Source organism: Salvelinus sp. IW2-2015, linkage group LG6.2 (assembly GCF_002910315.2).
Source record: "Salvelinus sp. IW2-2015 linkage group LG6.2, ASM291031v2, whole genome shotgun sequence".
Classification (NCBI taxonomy): Eukaryota; Metazoa; Chordata; class Actinopteri; order Salmoniformes; family Salmonidae; genus Salvelinus; species Salvelinus sp. IW2-2015.
The window spans coordinates 10,460,644-10,480,820 of NC_036846.1; the positions used below are offsets into that span (position 1 = coordinate 10,460,644).

Sequence of the window (20,177 nt, forward strand, 5' to 3'; positions counted from 1 at the left end):
GAGATAATGAGCGAGTGGAAGCGAACTATGCATAATTATATAATCACCAATTGTGAATGAAGAACAGTGTCCCATTCTATCGTATTGATCTATTCTAATTATAATCTAAAACATTTAAAAAACAGAATGATGCGCACTGAGCATGTGCCCATGCCACCACCAAATTATATGATGACAATGCTGGTGACAATGCTACGGGCTATATTCATTATTTATGTGACATGGGCTTGCTCCGATTGATGCCATTCCCTGAAGATGCACACCATTTAAGCACGAGCTGACAATAATTGACATTTTTTGACTGCTGTCATATTGACACATTCATTATAATGACATTATTGCTTCTGTGCTGATTTTCACTATTTATCAAGCCCACTTGGTGATTAAAGTGATGTTTAGGCTACTTATGTTTTCATCATTTGACCGTGCGTCATTATAAAAAGATGTTCCAACACATGCTCTGTTTCATAGTTGTAATATGTTGTTTACATATAGCCTACAGTATTGTAATGTTACCTAAGACTTTCATAAACACAACCAAATTATTAATTTCGCAATAGCATATATGAAATGTATTAATTACACCGTTAGAATGTTTCAGTCAGAATGACTGCTCATTAGCTTGAAGGGGGGGGTCCATCGATGCCCAGCGGTTCTACTGTTAATAGCAAAGACCCAGCAGACAGAGGGCTGATAGAGACTGGGATGATACAATACAAGGTCACAGACATTGATTGTGTTTCAGAAAGGCAGGGAAGGAGAAGCGAGTGTTTCTGCTTGTTTCAGCGTCGTTTCTTGTTCCCGTAAACACTCAAATCAGCGCTGATGGATCCATGCATTAAAATACTGTAATGTGAGCTTGTGTGAGTGAGGGTATGTGTGTGTACTAGGGAGTGGTGATTGATAGTTGTATTCTGTGAGTGAGGGTGTGTGTACTAGGGACTGGTGATTGATAGTTGTATTCTGTGAGTGAGGGTGTGTGTAGTAGGGACTGGTGATTGATAGTGTATTCTGTGAGTGAGGTTGTGTGTGTGTTTTTACCCCTCTTTCCCTTTGGTGCATGGTGGCGGCATGGTCCCTGTCCTGTAGGTTCACCTTCCATGGACACACACTCAGAGACAGACAGTGTAATATTCATCAGGCTGCAGTGTCAACACTAGGGAGCAGATGCTCACTGTCCCCGTAGGATTTACTCTACATGTGTGTGTGGCTCATTGAGTCAGTCCTGGCATATGCGTGTATGTCTATCTGCGTGTGTGTGTGTGAGCATGTATTATAGTTGAGCGCATAATGAGCAGTTCATTTAAAATTCTGAGAATTTAAGAGAGAACACACTATCACGTACGTAACGTTATCATTAACTAAACATATTCACTAAATGAATCATACACAGGCCGTCAAGACTTTACACACATGCACAAAACTAGCAACCCAAATGTGCCCCAAACACAAAAAAAAGTGCTTCATACACAGCCTGGTAAAACGTGAGCAGCAGGTCAATTTCTCTTAGGAGAGAAAAGGTAGAGCAGTACAGTACTTGACTGTTCACTGTAAAAAGGCCGCAGTCAGGACGACTTCTATTGACTTCACTCAATGCCGTGAGAACCATGCCTGACGTTCATTTTAGCCTAATGAACAGGCACTCATTCAGGAAGGATGATTTAAAGTGGCAATCTGCAGTTCAAACAATAGCAAGTGCCATCCTGCCACTGATTTGGTAAAGAGCTGAGGGATGGGGCAATGTAACCTCAAACACAGACAGAGCTATGGATTTATTTTATTTTTTTATACCGTTATTTTACCAGGTAAGTTGACTGAGAACACGTTCTCATTTGCAGCAACGACCTGGGGAATAGTTACAGGGGAGAGGAGGGGGATGAATGAGCCAATTGTAAACTGGGGATTATTAGGTGACCGTGATGGTTGAGGGCCAGATTGGGAATTTAGCCAGGACACCGGGGTTAACACCCCTACTCTTACGATAAGTGCCATGGGATCTTTAATGACCTCAGAGAGTCAGGACACCCGTTTAACGTCCCATCCGAAAGACGGCACCCTACACAGAGCAGTGTCCCCAATCACTGCCCTGGGGCATTGGGATCTTTGTTTAGACCAGAGGAAAGAGTGCCTCCTACTGGCCCTCCAACACCACTTCCAGCAGCACCTGGTCTCCCATCCAGGGACTGACCAGGACCAACCCTGCTTAGCTTCAGAAGCAAGCCAGCAGTGGTATGCAGGGTGGTATGCTGCTGGATACAAGGACTGACTATCTATGATCTAACAATTATAGTTAGAGGCTATACAGTGTTTGTTTACAAACAAAGAAGTAAAATATATTCTTCAAAAATCAATGGGTATACATCATTCATTTAAAAGTCTAAAAATGGATGCAGCAACTGCAGATCGCACCTTTAAGGGTGTGAGCGCGTGTATGATGTGAACATGTATAATGTATGGGGGAAGAAATGCACACAAAATGGTTGTTTAATGTTAATAAACCGCATTCCAGGCGAATTTGGGCAGATTAAATTTAGCCACTATCGTTGGCGTGTCAGCACTATCCCATTCCTGAACATTTACAGTGCCTTCAGAAAGTATTCATACCCTTGACTTATTTTGTTGTCTTACAGCCCGAATTCAAAATGTATTAAAATTATTTCTCTTCTCCCATCTACACACAAACACTGCATAATGACAAAGTGAAAACTTTGCAAAATGTATTGAAAATTAAATATAGAAAAATCTAATTTACATAGGTTTGTGTGTGTTTCTTTCTAAATCATGTCCAAACAATTGCACTCACATCTGTAGCCATGAAATACTTTGAAAAGCTGGTTATGGCTCACATCAACACCATCTCAGACACCCTAGCCTAGACCCACTCTAATTCACATACCACAGACTTTCTGCCGCCCCCAGGTGGTGAGGGTAGGCAAACACACACCCTCAATTACCTCGTATCCCTGCACATTGACTCAGTACCGGTAGCCCTTGCATATAGCCTTACTTTTTTTAAATTACTCTTTCTCCCCAATTTCGTGGTATCTAATTGGTATTTACAGTCCTGTCCCATCGCTGCAACTTCCGTACGGACTCGGGAGAGACGAAGGCCGCGAGTCCTCTGAAACACAACCAAGCAACACTGCTTCTTGACACAATGCCCGCTTAACCAGTAAGCCAGCCGCATCAATGTGTCGGAGGAAACACCGTACACCTGGCGACCGTGTCAGCGTGCATGCGCCTGACCTGCCACAGGAGTCACTAGAGTGCGATGGGACAAGGACATTCCTGCCGGCCAAACCCTCCCCTAACCCGGACGACGCTGGGCCAAATGTGTCTCCCGGTCGCGGCCGGCTGCGACAGAGCCTGGACTCGAACCAGGATCTCTAGTAGCACAGCCAGCACTGTGATGCAGTGCCTTAAACCACTGCGCCACTCGGCGGCCCTAGTCTTGGAATTAGTAAAACAATAAAATATATATATTTTTAAAGCAAATGTCTTACTTTTGAACTCTGCATTGTTGGGAAAGGGCTCGTAGGTACGCATTTCACAGAAAAGTAGTAGTAGTAGCAGGGGTAGCAGCAGCAGCGATAGTAGTAGTAGTAGTAGTAGCCGCAGGGGTAGCAGTAGCAGCGGTAGTAGTAGTAGTAGCAGCAGCAGCAGCGGTAGCAGTGGTAGTAGTAGTAGTAGCAGCAGCAGCAGCGGTAGCAGCAGCAGCGGTAGTAGTAGTAGCAGCAGCGGTAGCAGTAGCAGCGGTAGTAGTAGTAGCAGCAGCAGCAGCGGTAGCAGCAGTTAGCAGCAGGCAGCGAGCAGGCGTAGCCAGTAGCAGCCTGCTGCTGCTGCTACTACTTAGCTACTACCACTTTCATACGGCTGCTGCTGGCTGCTTGCTACTTAAGCTAGCCAGCCTACTTACCGCTTGGGCGAATGCTACCCTGGCGCGACTACTACAGACTACATCCGGCGGGTCGGCAGTACCCAGATAGACACCCGAAATGAGCAGCAGCACCTACGGAGCCCGGCCAACCAACAGCAAAAAGAAAAACAAAAAAAAAAAACTAAGGTAGCCAAAGACACCCCATAGCAGCAGCAAACCAAAGCCACGCATAGCTAACGGATAGTGGACCAGTCACGAATAAGTATAGCCCAGCCCGCAAGGGCGCAGCCCCGCACGATTAAGACTAGTAGCAGCCCCACGGGCGCCGAAGGCCTCAACCCCCATCCACCGCAAGTGACTCGAGTAGCGAGCAGGCAGCCAGCACCCACGAGCTGAGCCAGTCCAAGTAGGTAGCAAGTCCAGGTGGGCCGACAAGGACCCGACGAACGATCAAGAACACGCAAACCCGCCCTGCCCCCACGACGAGATCAAACTCGCTCACCAGACAGCCAACGAAGACCGAAAGAACCACAAGTAAAAAGATAAAAAAAAATAAGGAGTTGAAGTCGGTAAGACAGCAGACGAGCAACCAACACCAAGCAGAAACGAAAAAGGTAGCGAGTAGCCAACGCCCAGCCATCACGTTAGTAGTCGTAGTAGTAGTCCCAAATAGTCGAAGTGAAACCTAGCAGCCAGCGCAAGGAGACGCGTAAGTCCCAAGTCGAGTATGCAGCAGGAGCATCGTGCACAAAGTAAGTGTCAAAGTTAGTAGTAGTGTAGTAGTAAGAGTAAGCAAAGACAAGCACGCAAGCTCCAAACCAGTGAGTAGTTGAGTGAGTGAGACAAGCAGGCCAAAATCCAAACGCAGAAGAGACAGGTAACTAGTAGATAAAAGTATGTAAGGGAAACAAAATCCAGTGAGTGAAGTTGACAACCCAAGTAGTAGTAAGTAATCAGTCAGTCAGTAGGAGGGCAATAACGCAGCAAGCAGGCACAAAAGGCGAGTAAAGTAGTATGAGCTACAACGACTAGGCCAACAAAGCCCAAAAAAGCAGTAGTCCAAAAGTAGCTAGGAGCAAGTACGGTAGTAGGACGCAAGACGCTCAAAAAGTAGCTAAAGGAGCCAGGGCTAGCGCAAGGCCCCCAGCAAGCATCAGCACCAACACCACCCAAGCATCCCACCACCAGGGAACAAAAGGTTAGTATAGATAAGCCCAAGTGTAGTAATAGCAAGACCAAAACAAACACTAACCGGAACCAAGAATGCATAAGAACCACCGAGTGCCCGTCAGTGCCCAGTGCAGCACGCCCCCAGGCGCAGCACTCAGCGCGCAACAACATCCGGCACAAACCACAAACCAAAGCACCCCCCGCAACAAAACCCAACCCCACAATACCACCGACCGCCCAACCAACGCCACCCGACGCAAAATCCCCACCAGAGGCGGATTAACAAGTAGCAACCGCACCCGAGGAGCAGCGCAAGGCAGGCAATCTGCCCCAACCACCCACCAAAATCCCCAGGGACAACGCAGCAGCCCCCCCCCCCACAACCCCACGCGCAAGAAACTCCCATCAACACCCCAGAAAACCCGGACAGTAGCAGCGGAAAAAAGGAAAATAAGATCCCATGCACCGCGATAGACAAGCTAGCACCTCAGCCCGAACCGGAGCCTAAATCCCAAGTGAAGTAAGGCAGACCGCAAGCGGAGGGTTAACGGGCAACCACCCGGTAAAGACTGCACACGCCAGTAGCAGCAGGAAAGCGCTTAAAGCAGTTCGATGCACAGCCACCACGCAGAAAGCAAAACCCACGCCCGACAAACAAACTAGGTCCCGACCCCGTCGTAGATAAAGGACAAAACCCGCTCACTAGTAAACGCCACGGCAGCAAGACCGCGACGGCACAGCAGAAGCGCGACCCAAGCAAAAAGAAAGAAACCACAAGCCGCAACAAATTCAAAAATCCAGCCCACAGAAACAGCCACACACACACGCTCAGGCAAGTAGCAACACGCAAGCCACACTACCAGCACACACACAAAAACCACGACAACAGCCCAACACCAGCCGAAAAACACCCCAGCCAGAAAGTCCAGTCAACATAGTACCACACGCTGCCACCAAGTAGCGCACCAAAAAAAAAAAACACACACAACCCACCACAGAACGAGCTTCCGCAGCCAGCAACAGCCTAGATAGCCACGACACCGCACTCACAAGCAGCGAAGTAGCTACCGAGCAAGCACCACCAGTAGATAACAGCACAAGCCCCCAGAACGTCACAGGAAAACAATCAATGCAGATGGCACCTCCAGACACACACACCCGCAGTAGCCACACAACCCAACATAGAGGATGATACCAGATGATGTCACAGTCTAAGTCGAGGAGCAGCGGACGAACAAAAACACCCGAACAACAAAACACCCCCCGCGTCGCTAGTAGTAACACCAGCCAATTAGCACCGCCAGCGAAGTCCAGCCCCCATCTCACACCCCGGCCCCACAACCAGAGACCGAGCACAACCCAGCCCCCAAAACAACACTAGTTACCAGCTATGCCAACGGAAAAGAGCACAAAGCACGAAAAAAGAAACTAAACAGACATACACAAAAAACAACAATTACAACTAAAAACACACAGCAAAACGGTAGTAATAGTAGTAGCACGTCAAAAAAAAAAACCAGTAATACCAGCTAGACAGCGAGCCACCACAAAAAGAAAAACACACAGAAGCCAAACAAAAAAGCAATAGACAGCATCCAAAACAAACCCGCAAAGGCAGCCAGGTAGTAAAGTCCACCCGCTCAAAGCCAGGCTACACGCTCCTAGTCAAAAATAAAGCAAAGCACCCCGGTACACCACCAGCCACCAGTAGCCAAAGATGCAGCAGGCACAACAGCGCAGCTGCCGAGCAAAAAAAGAACATTGAAGCTCAAGCAAGACAACAGCAGCCCAGGTTCCAAGTAGTGAAGTAAGTAGCGAGTAGGATGAGCCAGAGCCGCCACTCGCAAGAAGCTACCACCCTCCATTTACTCAGGCAGCAACGAACGACAGACACCCCTGTGGCCTACAAGACAGCGGGGCGCCGCCGGCACCCAGGCGAAAAGACAGAGCCCCACACACACGGTAGCCCACATCGCGCACACAGGAGCCCCGGTAGTAGTAGCACCCCGAGCAGAGCAGCAAAGGTAGTAGTCCGCCTCAGCAGGCCAGCAGCGGCTAGCAGTGGTAATCCACGGCAACACCCCGAGGTAGTACGATCGTCAAGCAGGCCAACGGCATAAAAAGCGCAAAAAATCAAGCAACAACCACACTCCAAAAAGACAACAGGGTCACAACAGCGCGGCGTAGCGAAGTATGCAAGAATTAGCCCACAAATCGGAGCGTAGTAGCACGGCGGTAAGTGGGTATAGTAGACCGAGCCACAGCGACAGGCACCAACTGAACAGGTAGGTCCAGTAGGGCCGTAGCAGTAGTCAGTAGCCTCAGCATAGCTACGGAGCCGAAAAAACAGCCAGCCAGTTAACCAACAAAGCAACCGACCAGAGGCACCACCACACGAAAAGAGAAAGGACAAAAAAGGGGTCGCCAAGAACAACACAGTTAGAGCCAGACAAAAACGAAGGCTGAGCGCAGTCTAGCAGCAAGTAGCAGTGTAAGCGCAAACAGAAGCAAAGCTCATACAGCCGCGCACGCGGGGTAAAGTGAATTAGCAGAACCAGGAGGTCAATCAAGGCAGCAGCTAGATAGTAGCTAGGACCGGACACCCAGAAATCAACGTAAAAGCACCAGCCAAAATCCCGACGCCCCGCCGAACGGAGAAACCGGGGATGCGGACAATACACCATGCCAAAGAAAGGAAACTCACCAGCGGCAAGAAGCAACGCTGGAAAGACCCACTGACCCGTAATGAGTAACGGCGGACAGAACCGCCGGCAGTAGTCAAACCGGTAGAGTTAAAGCCAATCAGAGCGGAACCCGAAGGGGGTAGTTTTAGCTAGATCCAAGCAAGCAAGAGGAAAAACCACACCACAGACACACCACAAACAGCAACCGAAGCAAAGCCAACATGAGGAAAACAAAAAGGTCCATAGTTAGCCGAAAGGACGAAGTAGCAGTAGACAAGCAAAACAGAGCAAGACAAAGTAAGGTCACAAAAAGACTAGACAAGGTAGTAGTAGTAGCAGTAGCAGTGGTAGTAGTTCAGCAGCGGGTAGCTCGTAAGGGCAGCGGCAGCAGTGGTAGTGAGCGGTAGTAGTAGTAGGAGTAGCGAGTGGTAGTTTTAGTCAGCAGAGCACGGTAGCCGTAGGGCAGCGGCAGCAGTGCGTAGTTAGGCGGTAGTAGTAAGCAGCGTAGCAAGTAGCAGCATGAGTGAGGGGTAGGTAAGCAGGGTAGTAGTACGAGGTAGCAGAGCGCGTCGCAGGTAGTAGCAGGGGTAGCCAGTAAGCAGCCGGCAGCAGTGGTAGTAGCAGGGGTAGCAGTAGCAGCGGTAGTAGTAGCAGGGGTAGCAGTAGCAGCGGCAGCAGTGGTAGTAGCAGGGGTAGCAGTAGCAGCGGCAGCAGTGGTAGTAGCGGTAGTAGTAGCAGGGGTAGCAGTGGTAGTAGTAGCAGTAGTAGTAGCAGGGGTAGCAGTAGTCGCAACCCTTCCAGGGAAAAATGACTTTAACACATTGTTGAACAGTTTTTCTCAGCGCTCCAATCATTTGCACATATTGATTGGGCCGGGTTTTAGCAAAATGTGATGTTTTTAGCTGCATTTGATGGTTTTGGCGCTTAGTAGTGACAGTTAAGGTCTGCCTTCGAGGCATTGGAATTGTCAGTTAGTGCATGCGCACAGGACAAGCACAGACCCACCCACACACAATGCTCCATACTGTATCAATGTCAGGGCTGACATTAGATGGCTAAGCCACCCTGACTGTGAAAATTATGAAGTTGGCCTACTGTTCAAAGAGATGGAGGGAGCACAGTATTCCATCTCATATGAAGTGATGGGATCAAATCAAAGGCTTGCAATATACCACAGAAAAGTTGCAAGTAAATCACTTGCGTGCACGACACACACACAGTATGACAAACACAGAGCATAATGATGATTACCCAGAGTGCCTGAGGGTGAACGGTATCCCAGATGCCTACGCTGCCATCAATACTCATTAAATGGGTAGACAGTAATTAAGGGTCACAGAGTTTGTTTTAATCATCATTGGCATTCTAAATTTGGGACATGGGCTATAGTGGAAAGATGTGAATTGAACATCCACAGGCACTCTGGGTAATCAATGAGCAGAGTATTGCTGCTTGAAATTATGAAGTACTCTTTATTCTTTTCACCTGAGGTAAGTTAATATGAAATGAGTTGACCAACATTTGAACTGATAAGCCAATTGGCAATCGGCTTACTAATAAGCTGACTCCATAGAGATTCAACCACTGGAGGCGTGGCCTAGTTCTCAGGCTTAAAAACCCTACATGTATGTATGGTAATGTCTCAGCAGAAACAACAGAGCATTTGCACTAGCCCTTATAGCAAAGGGCCTTGAAAAACAGACTGGAAACCACCATTTATAGTGCACGTCACTACAAAGACAATGCTGACGTTTTCAACAGGGTCATTTTCATTCCTACTAATATCTGAGCGTTACGCTGCAATTCAGAATGTTGTTCCTGAAGCGCCTTCTTGGGTGAGATATTAAATCAGAAGAAGAGTTGTGGGGTGACTCAGAGCAATGTTGCACTATGCAGTTGGGAGAACAACAGGAAGCTTGAATCTGACCCGATAACACAGGAAAACTGCTGCTGGTATCGTGGCGAGAATCAACAACACTTTACACGGTGCGTGGCGCCAACCGTTTGCGAGATGTTGGTGGGGTTTGATGTCACGAAAGCACCTGTTCCTCTTTGACATCTCACTTCTATTTGCTTGGCATGATGGCATATATACAATACAGCGAGAGCGGCGTTTAGAGGAAGGACACCTGTGTACTGAACATCACAGCGTTGCAAAGCTAACCTCAAAGTGAAACGATCAAAACGTGGGATGTTGTGAAATGCAGTGGTGTTAAACTGAAACCTAGTCTGGGGTTTTGCAGAAGTATCTCAACAGCCATTTCAGAGGTGTCTTAAGTATGACCAAGCACAAATCACCACATCTGTTGTTTAGTCCTGCCCGAATCTGCCATGTTAGTTTTTCAGCAAACTCCCAGGTCCCCTGATAATACGTATACCGTGTGAATCGTCATCCCTGTGTTTTGAGGGATATTACAGAGTTTAAAACAGGTGCTGCATCCAGTTTGGGTAAGAAAATGGGAAGAAATTGATGCTTAAAACAAAGTGCTATGCATGCGGCCTACAGATGAAGGATCTGTTTGTCATATCAACTTGCCATACTTCTCTTTTAAAAGTATTGACACACATTATTATTTTGACTTTCTCCAAACTGAAGGCCATTAGGCTATCCCTAGACATATGAAATATCTTCACACCTAAAGGAGCCTCCAGGCTTCTGTCATAATTTTGAATGAGGGAAAAAAAAGAATTACAAGGACAGTTTGGGAAAACTCATCCCATCCCAATCGACCACTGCAAAATGGACATGCTGGGGTAATAATCACATAACGTTCTATAGTAATACTAGTCTCGTATGAATAGGGCTTTTAGTGAACATACTATAATGAGTTTTTCAACCAAGAAAGCTCTAAAACTGATGTGGGTGGGGGCCATAAAAATAGTGCCACAGTGGCTCGTGGATCTGCGTACCCACATCCATACAGAGCCCATCTTGCGAGCAAAACATTTTAGCTGTAACGGCAGCCTTCCCTCTCTTCACGAGAAGAGAGGGTGTAACAGGGATCGGGACGCAGCGTAGCTCGTGTTCAACATGACTTTAATAAACAAGACGAAAACTGTGAACACTTACAACTAACAAAATAACAAACGTGGCAAACCGAAACAGCCCTATCTGGTGCAGAGAAAAACAGAGACAGGAAACAACCACCCACAAACCCCAACACAAAACAAGCCACCTATATATGATTCCCAATCAGAGACAACACAAAACATCTGCCTCTGAGAACCATATTAGGCCAAACATAGAAACAGACAAACAACATAGAATGCCCACCCAGCTCACGTCCTGACCAACACTAAAACAAGCAAAACACACAAGAACTATGGTCAGAACGTGACATTAGCGACCTCACTCTTTAAAACTGACATTTTTTTCTCTCTGTTGTCGAGTTCATTTCCTGCAATTTGACACATTTTTAGTCACGTACGAATTGGGCTATTAGTGAACATACTGTATCTTTCCCAGATTAGTTTTTCAACCAAGAAAGCTCTAAAACTTTGATGTCATACAGTGTTTCCCAACTCCAGTGTTTGAGTACCCCCAACAACTCCAACAAAAATGTGTGCGGTTGGAGGTACTCGAGGACTGGTGCTGGGAAACATATTACATAAGCTCATCTGACTCACCTGCTGTGAAGTAACAATCTCACACAGGAATTATATAGACGCCCTCTTAAGGACAGGGTCAAGGGAAGGTTATTATAGCCTACTTATTCACTCAAATAACCTTATATTCAAAATTATGGACAGTAATAAAGATGCTGGTGAGTGAGTGAGTGGAATTCTGTCATGAATGACAATCCCTTGGGCATCATCCTGTACAAGTAAAGTCATGGTTTAAAAAATTATAATAAAGCAACACCTCAGGGCACAACACCTCCCCCCAATGTGACCTACCTGTTGTGTGTATGTACTGACATGTGTAACTGATAGATGCACACACACACTACATGTTCATGTTTAAAAAAATGTACCAAAATTGTAAAATCTTGTCTGTAATGTATTTTTCGTTATATGTCGAACCCCAGTAAGACTAGCTGTCGCCATTGACATTGGCTAATGGGGATCCAAATAAATCAAATCAAATGATCAAATAACAAAGGCTAACAAAAGTCTGAATTGTGCAGGGCACGTGGCATCCACCCTACCACAGACAACCAATTGGGACTTATTCAATATACCAACATTACCAAATGTACAGTACAGTAAAACCCCAGTAAAACTCCAGAGAGATGCCGTTATGACAGAGAGTGCATGCTGCTGCCCTTTGTGCTCACATTCATCTTGTCTCTGTGGCTAGGCTGATGGGGCCGAGGTCATTTAACGGCACATTTTCTCCTTAATGCGGATGGAGCGTTCTGTTCGACTCACCACCCTTCCGCCAATCAAAAACATCCCATCCGTCATCATCACTGAGGGCTTAGGATACTGCGCTCTCCCTCCATCTGCTCCAGGGCTTCCCTCACTCACATACATACACCGAGCCATAGCTCGCAGCACACAATGGAAATAATACACTGCAGTCTAATAACAGAACACTGGATGGAACACCACTACCAAGGTTGTCAATGGTCACCACTGACTAAAATCCTCTGTTTGTCCTATTTTGCCCTGCCCTGATCAGAGTGTATGTTGTATGGTATTACAATATTACATGTTACCACCCAAATTCCTTTTGAATGTTAATTGTGCGATTCAGTAGATATAGTGATACTGAGAGAAAGTTCACAAGGCATACAGTAGTACAGCTATAAGCAGGTCCTGGCTATTCTGCCACCCTAGGTGAGAAAAATATTGCTGCCCTGCAAAACTAAAATCTGTATTTTCTGGATAAGGTTCATTTTCAGTTCTGAATTAACAAAAATTTGAAACGTTGAAAATGCATATTTTCTGGATGTTTAAATCAGGTTTAAATGAAAGTTGAAAAGACGTCATTTCTAGACGTCTATAACAGACAAAATCTGAACCATACATAGACATCAAGGTTTGGGTCAAATCAAGGCTGGTCCAGACCGAACCAAAAGCAAATGTCTGTGGAAGTCATTGCTGGTCTGGAATGCTCCAAACAAAGACTGCTGGTCTGGACAGGACCAAAAAAATACATCCTTACTGGAAGGTAGGCCTGCAATAGAATTGTATGAATGCCTATCCATGTGTTAGCCCCACCATTTGTAAAACAGGCCATTGCATTGGCTTTACTGGTCCTGATTCCTGTGACTAATCATTTTGGCTATTTAAGCTCTGAATATCAGCTACCGATCTTTGTCAAATAAAATTTTATTGGTCGCATGCGCCGATTACAACAGGTGTTGTAATGAAAAGCTTAATTACCAGCCTTTAAACAACAACGCAGAGTTATTAAAAAGTAAGTAAGAAACCTTTGCTAACAGAAAGGAAAAATAGTAACACAATAAAATAACAATAATGAGGCTATATACAAGGGGTACCGGTACTGAGTGAATGTGCAGGGCTACGGGTTAGTCGAGGTAATATGTACATGTAGGTAGGGGTAAAGTGATTAGGCATAGATAATAAACAGAGTAGCAGCAGCGTATGTGAAGAGTGTGAAGGAATGTGAGTGTGTGTGTATGGCGTCAATATGCAAGTGTGTGTGTTGGAGTGTCAATGTAGTATGTGTGGTTAGAGTCCAGTGAGTGTACATCGAGCCTGTGCAAACAGTAATAAAATAAAGAGGGTCAATGCAAATAGTCCAGTTAGCCATTTGATTAGCTATTCAGCAGTCTTATGGCTTGGCGTAGAAGCTATTAAGGAGCCTTTTGTTCCCAGACTTGGTGCTCCGGTACCGCTTGCCGTGAGGTAGCAGAGAGAACAAACAGTCTGACTTGGGTGGCTGGAGTCTTTGACAATTTTTTGGGGCCTTCCTCTGGAGTTAACCTGAGCCTATTTGTAATGTGTTTACATAGCGGGACATGCAAAGTATTTTATTTTTCGCTAAGATCAGCTCAAAAATTTACATTTACAAACTTGAAACCACTGATCATGACAATTTAGCCCACAGAATGAAACTCCTGGACAGCAGTTGTGAGCAGCCTGATTGTCCATTCCATATTGTCCATTTTACTTTTAACTCTCCTGTTTTTAGGATATGGTCGTTAACATGTCAGCACATTTTTTATTTCATTGGGTGCCATTTAGGTTAGACTATTTGATCGGAGAAACCTGCATGATGTAAAAAGTGTCTGTCTCATTACATTGTATCGCCAGCCTACAGGCTGCAGAAAAGGCCACAGACAGGATATGGTAGAAAGAGTATCTGCTACATGGTTTATGTTAGATGATTTTTATGACGGCACATTGGTGGAGCGCCGCAGCGATGCGTCTCTACAACAGCACCCTGGAGAGGCACGCTGGGAATGGGTAAGTGAAATATTTTGCGCCCCCGTCTAACAGAATGAGCACTGCGTGTCACAAGGCGGCATCAGCGCTCACCTAAAAAGCCCATATGCCACTGGTTGAGAGAAATTGTCACTTGGGCAGAATTATGTGAGGTTTTGTGTGTTGTTGGAGGTGCGTCTTGGTCAGTTTAGCTCAGAAAATGACACCCTCTTCAATCTGACTCCTAATCCTGCCTAACGAGTGGGCCGGCCTTGGCCATCAGTTGCTGTGCACAATTTCAAGTGTGACAGCCTGTAAGGACAGTACAAATAACTGGGCAAGCCGACAGTTGTCCTTGCTTCTTCCCAGTAGCCAGGGAGAGTTGGTCGTCCATGGCCTGGGGTGGGGCTAATTAGCCAACATCCCCACAGAGCCACGCATTGCCAGGGTCATTTACCACCATGTGTGCTCACTTCAAGCACGACAAATCCCTGGGCTCGGCAACTACGCAGTGGCATAACAGGGTTTCCATTGACACATGGTCTTGTTGGCCAAGTATTTTTTACGACAGGCCTCCATCCATCTGACAAGGCTGCTCGGTCTTAATTCTTTTTGGGTGTTAGTGGGATGCTGAATGTCTTGATAGTTTGGCTAGTTTTTGGAATGATTTCTCAATGGCTGCTGAGTCAGACCTGTGGTGAGGAGAGACTAGTCGAAGTAAACGGAGCATAGGAGAGAATGGGAGAGAAGAAGCAAGGCAAGGATTCATCCGAGGGACTGCTCATCTTTATGGTTCGCCGAAGGGCTCAGAACAGCTTTGGTTCTGATCGTTTGATCTCCCCACCATATGCCTTCCGCCTCAGTCCTACGGTTCCACAGCCAGACAGACATAGAGCCATAGATGGAAAGGCAGGAAGTGCTAAATCAACTGGTTTATGTTCCAAGAGGCCCTGAATCTGGAGGAGGCTGTAGATCATGTTTTTACTTCTCTCCTGAAGTACTACCGGTACTCACACTTGGTATAATAAACCATTTTAATTAAGGGGCTATAAAAAGGTTATGTGAGAATGTTACAAGATATTTAAAAAAAACTTTCCTAATATAAAAAGAGAACTGAATTAAACGGATACGATTGGTTTGACACCTCACCTTGAGTAATTTGACAGTAAAAGAGCAAAGAAAGAGTTCAAGGTTCAAAATATCAGCAGAGCGTAGTTTGAATTAAAATGTCCTAGGCACAACTAAGGGTCAAGGTTCAAAGGCTACAGACAAAGAAAGGTCAATGCGAAGAGAATAGTTGTACTTTATAGGTGCTCTGATTCTGCCAAGACTCCAGAGTCAGACAGTTTGATGAAGCCAGGATTTTGTTTCCATTTCTATTCATGTCCTCCATAGAAGCGACAGCTGGCAGCCACTGCAGCAATATATTTGCCATTGTTATGAGGTCCTTACAATATTGCGTCCTGGTGTAGAACGTGTTAAATTTCTTAGAATAGCAGTCGAAAAAATTTGAGCACAGTATTTGGAAGCCAAGGGCCTGCAACACACCTAGCACTAGCGACTGCAAAATCAGGTGGATGGATTGTTGGATAGATAGAAGTGAAGGTGGGTGGCCAAAGAGGCTTGATGCTGTAGTCTCATACTGAGGAAAAGGCTACATTAGAATAAAATGTTACACAGGCAACTTCTACCTTATCCTAAGTCATTTCTTTCTCATTTCGTCAGCTATACAAACACAAGTGTCAAATGGAATGCAGGTGACTGCCAAAGCATGGTGTTTTAGAGTCAACAGCCATGCGGAATCCTTGAAATCAAATGGAGTGCTGATGATAATTCCATCGAGTCAGGTACATGTGTGGTGCTAAGAGATTGATTTCTGTCAGACCTATTGAATTGAAGAAAGACCAAAAACAGGGTAGTGTTCCTGCTCGCCTATGTACAGACGCAATGGAGCAAGCAGAGTAACGGACTCCTGTACGGCACTCGCAGAGTGCGGCCAGCGGGGAAACCAATTTTATTTCAGTCCAGTAACCCCTTCAACAGAAGAATATCAGCTGATGTAAGAAGGGCTATATAAATAAATTTGAAGAACCTTACCATGACTAATAGCACTTCTCCTTTGATGTGATACACTACAACAGGGATCTCCCAAGTAACTATGGCCCAAGTCATACAAACAAGTCCATTTATTACTTTGGTGAACATTAGCCCTTCCTTTGGTCATTTGGTTGTTAACATGCTGTTGGCGTTCCACTTTGCCTGACCGAGTTTGGGGTTGGCGGTTTGACTTTCGCTGGCAGGGTTGTAGCACAGGTCACACCACTCCCCCAAGGCCAAACTGCCACTACGGCACCAGCAGCAGACAAAGGAAACTAGGTGATTGGTCGTCAACCCCAGCGACACCAAAAACAAGGCAGAGTCTATGACACAAGGCTAATCTACGTCAAATCAGATTTCAACCAATTAAGTTCTTGATAAAACGTTCGGACATTACAAGAACAGGAGCGTTGTAACTCACTTTAGGCTGCCCATACTGAAGTTTGATGATACACTTAGGACGAATCAAAAGGTGCCTTCTGCCCACAACAGGGATGGCAACCGTAGTGCTGCTTATCTGGCCACTTCAGTTTCCTTAGCAACTACACACCTATCGTGTTCCATATCATCCTCCAAAGGGACGAGTAAAACCTTTCAAAGGGTATCCTTTTGTTCTTTGTGAACAAGCAAGACAAAGAACTGTTCAGAACAAAGTCCTTATACCAAGAACAAAAAGGTAGAAACAGTTTTACTGATGTTTACTTGCTTCCTCTCTTTCTTCCTTTGACAGACGTAGAGGATCGGTGAAGAGCGTAGGTTCACACCTACGACGCCAGAAAGATGATATGGCCCCCCATCGGTGGCATTACTGACATAGTACATCCCCATTGGCTTATCGCTGCAATACACATGCAACACAGTCTAAGGACCAGGATGATTCAGCTAAAACGTTTAAGTTACCCACTATGTAATGTTCTACTACAGTAGCTTAGAGACCTGGTTAATGGTTGTTGGAGTAGGGGAGAAGTGGACCAAAAGAGAGTACACAATGTTCATAGCTATAGGGGGAAATTATGCTCAGTAATGCAGTCACACAAACACACAAGAAGCCATTTGGGGGCCATTTGGCCTGCTATGTAAGGGGTGGAATATGAAGTTATGGTTGTAAATACCAAGCATAACCAAATGGCCCCCAACCACCCTTCTGAGTGTTTCTCAGATTCCCCAACAAGCCGAGCCCTCACAAGTCCTTCAGAGCCTCCTCAGAACTGTTACGCCCTAGGAAAGGGTATTTAGGGGACGCTGCTGTTTAGTGCTTACCGAAAGCTGAGGAAAAGACACAGGACAGCTGTATCCAGCCTGTCCAGTCTGTTTACCACAGCCAGATTAGCCCGAAGGCACTCAAACAAGCGGCTTAGGGAAATGGGGTAAATATGAGTTTGCACAGCAAGGAGAGCCAAAAAGCCAATGTGAGCGTACAGGATAAAATTTGAACAGAAAAGTTACCACTGTTTGCAAATCTTGAAAAGGAGGTAGTGCTCGGTTCAGAACAAAATAGAATGTGAATGAAAATCTCCAGGAAGTAGTCCATGTCAGAGATGTATTTTGATATTCTGAGAAATTAGTTTAGCTTTGCAGAAACATTGTCTATTTCCAACCCGTGGCCCCATAACAGGGGCGGGAGGGGAAATGCGACTACTGAAGAAAGAGAGTGATAATATTGCATCTTGAAATAACAGGAAAATATTGCCTAAACAATTGGGAATTTATTAATCCAGCAGCAATTTGGTAGAAGGCCCTTCAAAAGGGATCCTTAACATCACAGTAGTTTGTTACTGTGTGTCATTTGGAGAGGCACTGCACCTGTCTGGTTTACTGTGTGTGTCACTAGCAGAGTCAAATAGTTCAGATGTTTTTATAGATAAAATTGCTTGACAAACTCATACCTTGACCCCTATTATTTTAAATTAGTGTTATATAAGATGTTAGAGGTTATAAAAGGCTTTTAGAAAATATAACACGTAAAGGGTCTCTGTATGAAAATGATTTCCCTCTCATTCACATACTGATGTTGAAGATTACACAGATGCAATGTCTGGAACTTGAACATTTTATGGGAACAGGTTTCACTTAGAAGCAAAGTGTGTGTGTGTGTGTGGGTAGTATTATTGACACCTTGAGTACAAGGCATTTCCTCAATATCACTCAAAAATACATTAACGGAGTACAAAAACTAATGCATGCATTAATACCATACATTTTAACATGCATGCAATGATGCATCACTGCCGGTAAAAGATAGGCTACAATGGATGCGTTTACACAGTCAGACAAATTCTTATCACAGAGCTGATTGGTCAAAAGACCAATTAGTGAAAAAATTATTTGAATTGTCTGCTGTGCATAAGCAGCAAGAGTTGCACACTTGTGCCAACCTACCTCCATGATTCGGTGCAGGTGCAATCACGATTCCTTTCGCGTCCACTTTCGGTGAATTCTGGCCGTACATGCCATCGTCCTTGGTTAGAATTTGCTTAGGATTGCCTTTGGAGTCAAGTACCGTGGCATTGACCGTAGCACTAACATGATCTTCCTTGCTGATGGTTTTGTCGGCACGGATCGACAGTATACATCTGGGCAGAACGAGCACCAACAAGACGACCGGGAGATAGCTGCATGGCGTTGCTGTGGTCCACCTCTTGGGCATCTTCGGAATGTCTTACTGTAATGTCCCCTTTACATCCAAGCTGTTATTCAGGGAATCGAACCACTCCAACGATTCCCCCCCACCAAAAAAAAAAGACAGGGGCTCGGCGTCTTCCGTGTGGCGTCCCGTCATAAAAGCATGCTGTGCTCTTCACACAGTTTTCTTATTCCAATACATGTGTAGCCTACACTTCCTTTGGAACAAAAAAATAATTAATAATGAAAGCGCACATTAGAACTGTAGGGAGACAAGCTGAAATAATGAAATTAAATGGCTTTGGGAAGATGTAGACTATATCCTTATGTTATAGTTTTCCTATTTGCTGTCAATTGCTTAATATTACAAGACAATACATGTAACCTTTTATCGCATGAAAACCTAAGGAGAGCCCTTCACTTGAATATCATAGGCTCTATATTAATGTAAACTATAATGCGCATGTATATCGTTCGAGTACTTAGCAGGCTATCCCGAAAACAAATACATAGCCTATGCATTAAAATTAGAAGGTTATGAAAAGCCTATAGACCGTATCCAGATTTTCAATAGCAGGCACGCTGTCTGAGTGGCAATGTCTTTCTAAAATATGCAAACGTTACAGCTGTGTATTATTGCCACAAGTGAACAGCTGTCATTACTGATTTGTGTTCACAATTGCGTGCCAATGATTGCGAGCTACCTTTGCTCGGAGCCACTAATGTTCGAATTTTTTCGCATTGATTCACAGCTTCGAAAGCCATGACGCGGTACCTACCTTCTCCATTTCCTCGAACCAAAACGATATTGATACAAAACCTCTTGACTTGATTTATTATTATGAACGTTCAGTGGCCCTTGCCATCAAAACAACGATAATGCGTTTCACTCTCTGGTCTTTCCCTTCTGGATCCACACAGCGCAAGCGCAGCGCGACTTAGAAGAGGACGACAGCTGCGCTTGTAGGCCGACCAACACGCCAACGTTCTCAATATCTGAAAAGACGGCCACCTGTAGATAGCCTTACAATCACCCCACCTGTCAACATTAATGGTTTGGTCACAGTGTCCCTCATATCCAACTGTAGGCAGTCAATTAGGTAAAACGTTTTCAAGACATGTTCTAAACTGGTGGGCTATAGTCTTATTGATTAGAGGAACCAATATGTCACTATCCTGCAGTGACAGGTTTATGCTATCAAAACCAAACTAAGCTATAAAGATCTCTTTATGTAGCCTAATCAATTTTGCTTGTGAATTTTGAGATTTTATGAGAGTGTTCGGGAAAAAGGGAACATAGGACATGACAATCATCCAGACAACGAGCACCTGCTCAAAGCTTATGGATCCCCTTCACACACAGTGTGTGTGTGTGTTACACTGTTCCAATC

The 20,177-nt window shown here is 45.2% G+C and overlaps 1 protein-coding gene across 4 annotated transcripts in view; it reads right to left on the reverse strand.

Annotated features, from left to right (window-relative positions):
• The window catches only part of LOC111965819 (E3 ubiquitin-protein ligase RNF130), a 71,761-nt gene extending 52,057 nt beyond the window's left edge, over positions 1 to 19,704 (reverse strand). For all 4 annotated transcript variants that reach the window (XM_023990153.2, XM_023990151.2, XM_023990152.2 and 1 more), the window contains exons 1-2: positions 19,566 to 19,704; positions 18,544 to 19,004 (exon numbers count right to left, since the gene is read on the reverse strand). In XM_023990153.2, the coding sequence (XP_023845921.1) occupies positions 18,544 to 18,811 (268 nt within the window). In that variant the 5' untranslated portion in view covers positions 18,812 to 19,004; positions 19,566 to 19,704. The remainder of the gene's footprint in view (positions 1 to 18,543; positions 19,005 to 19,565) is intronic.
• Between the last annotated feature and the right edge of the window lie 473 nt (positions 19,705 to 20,177).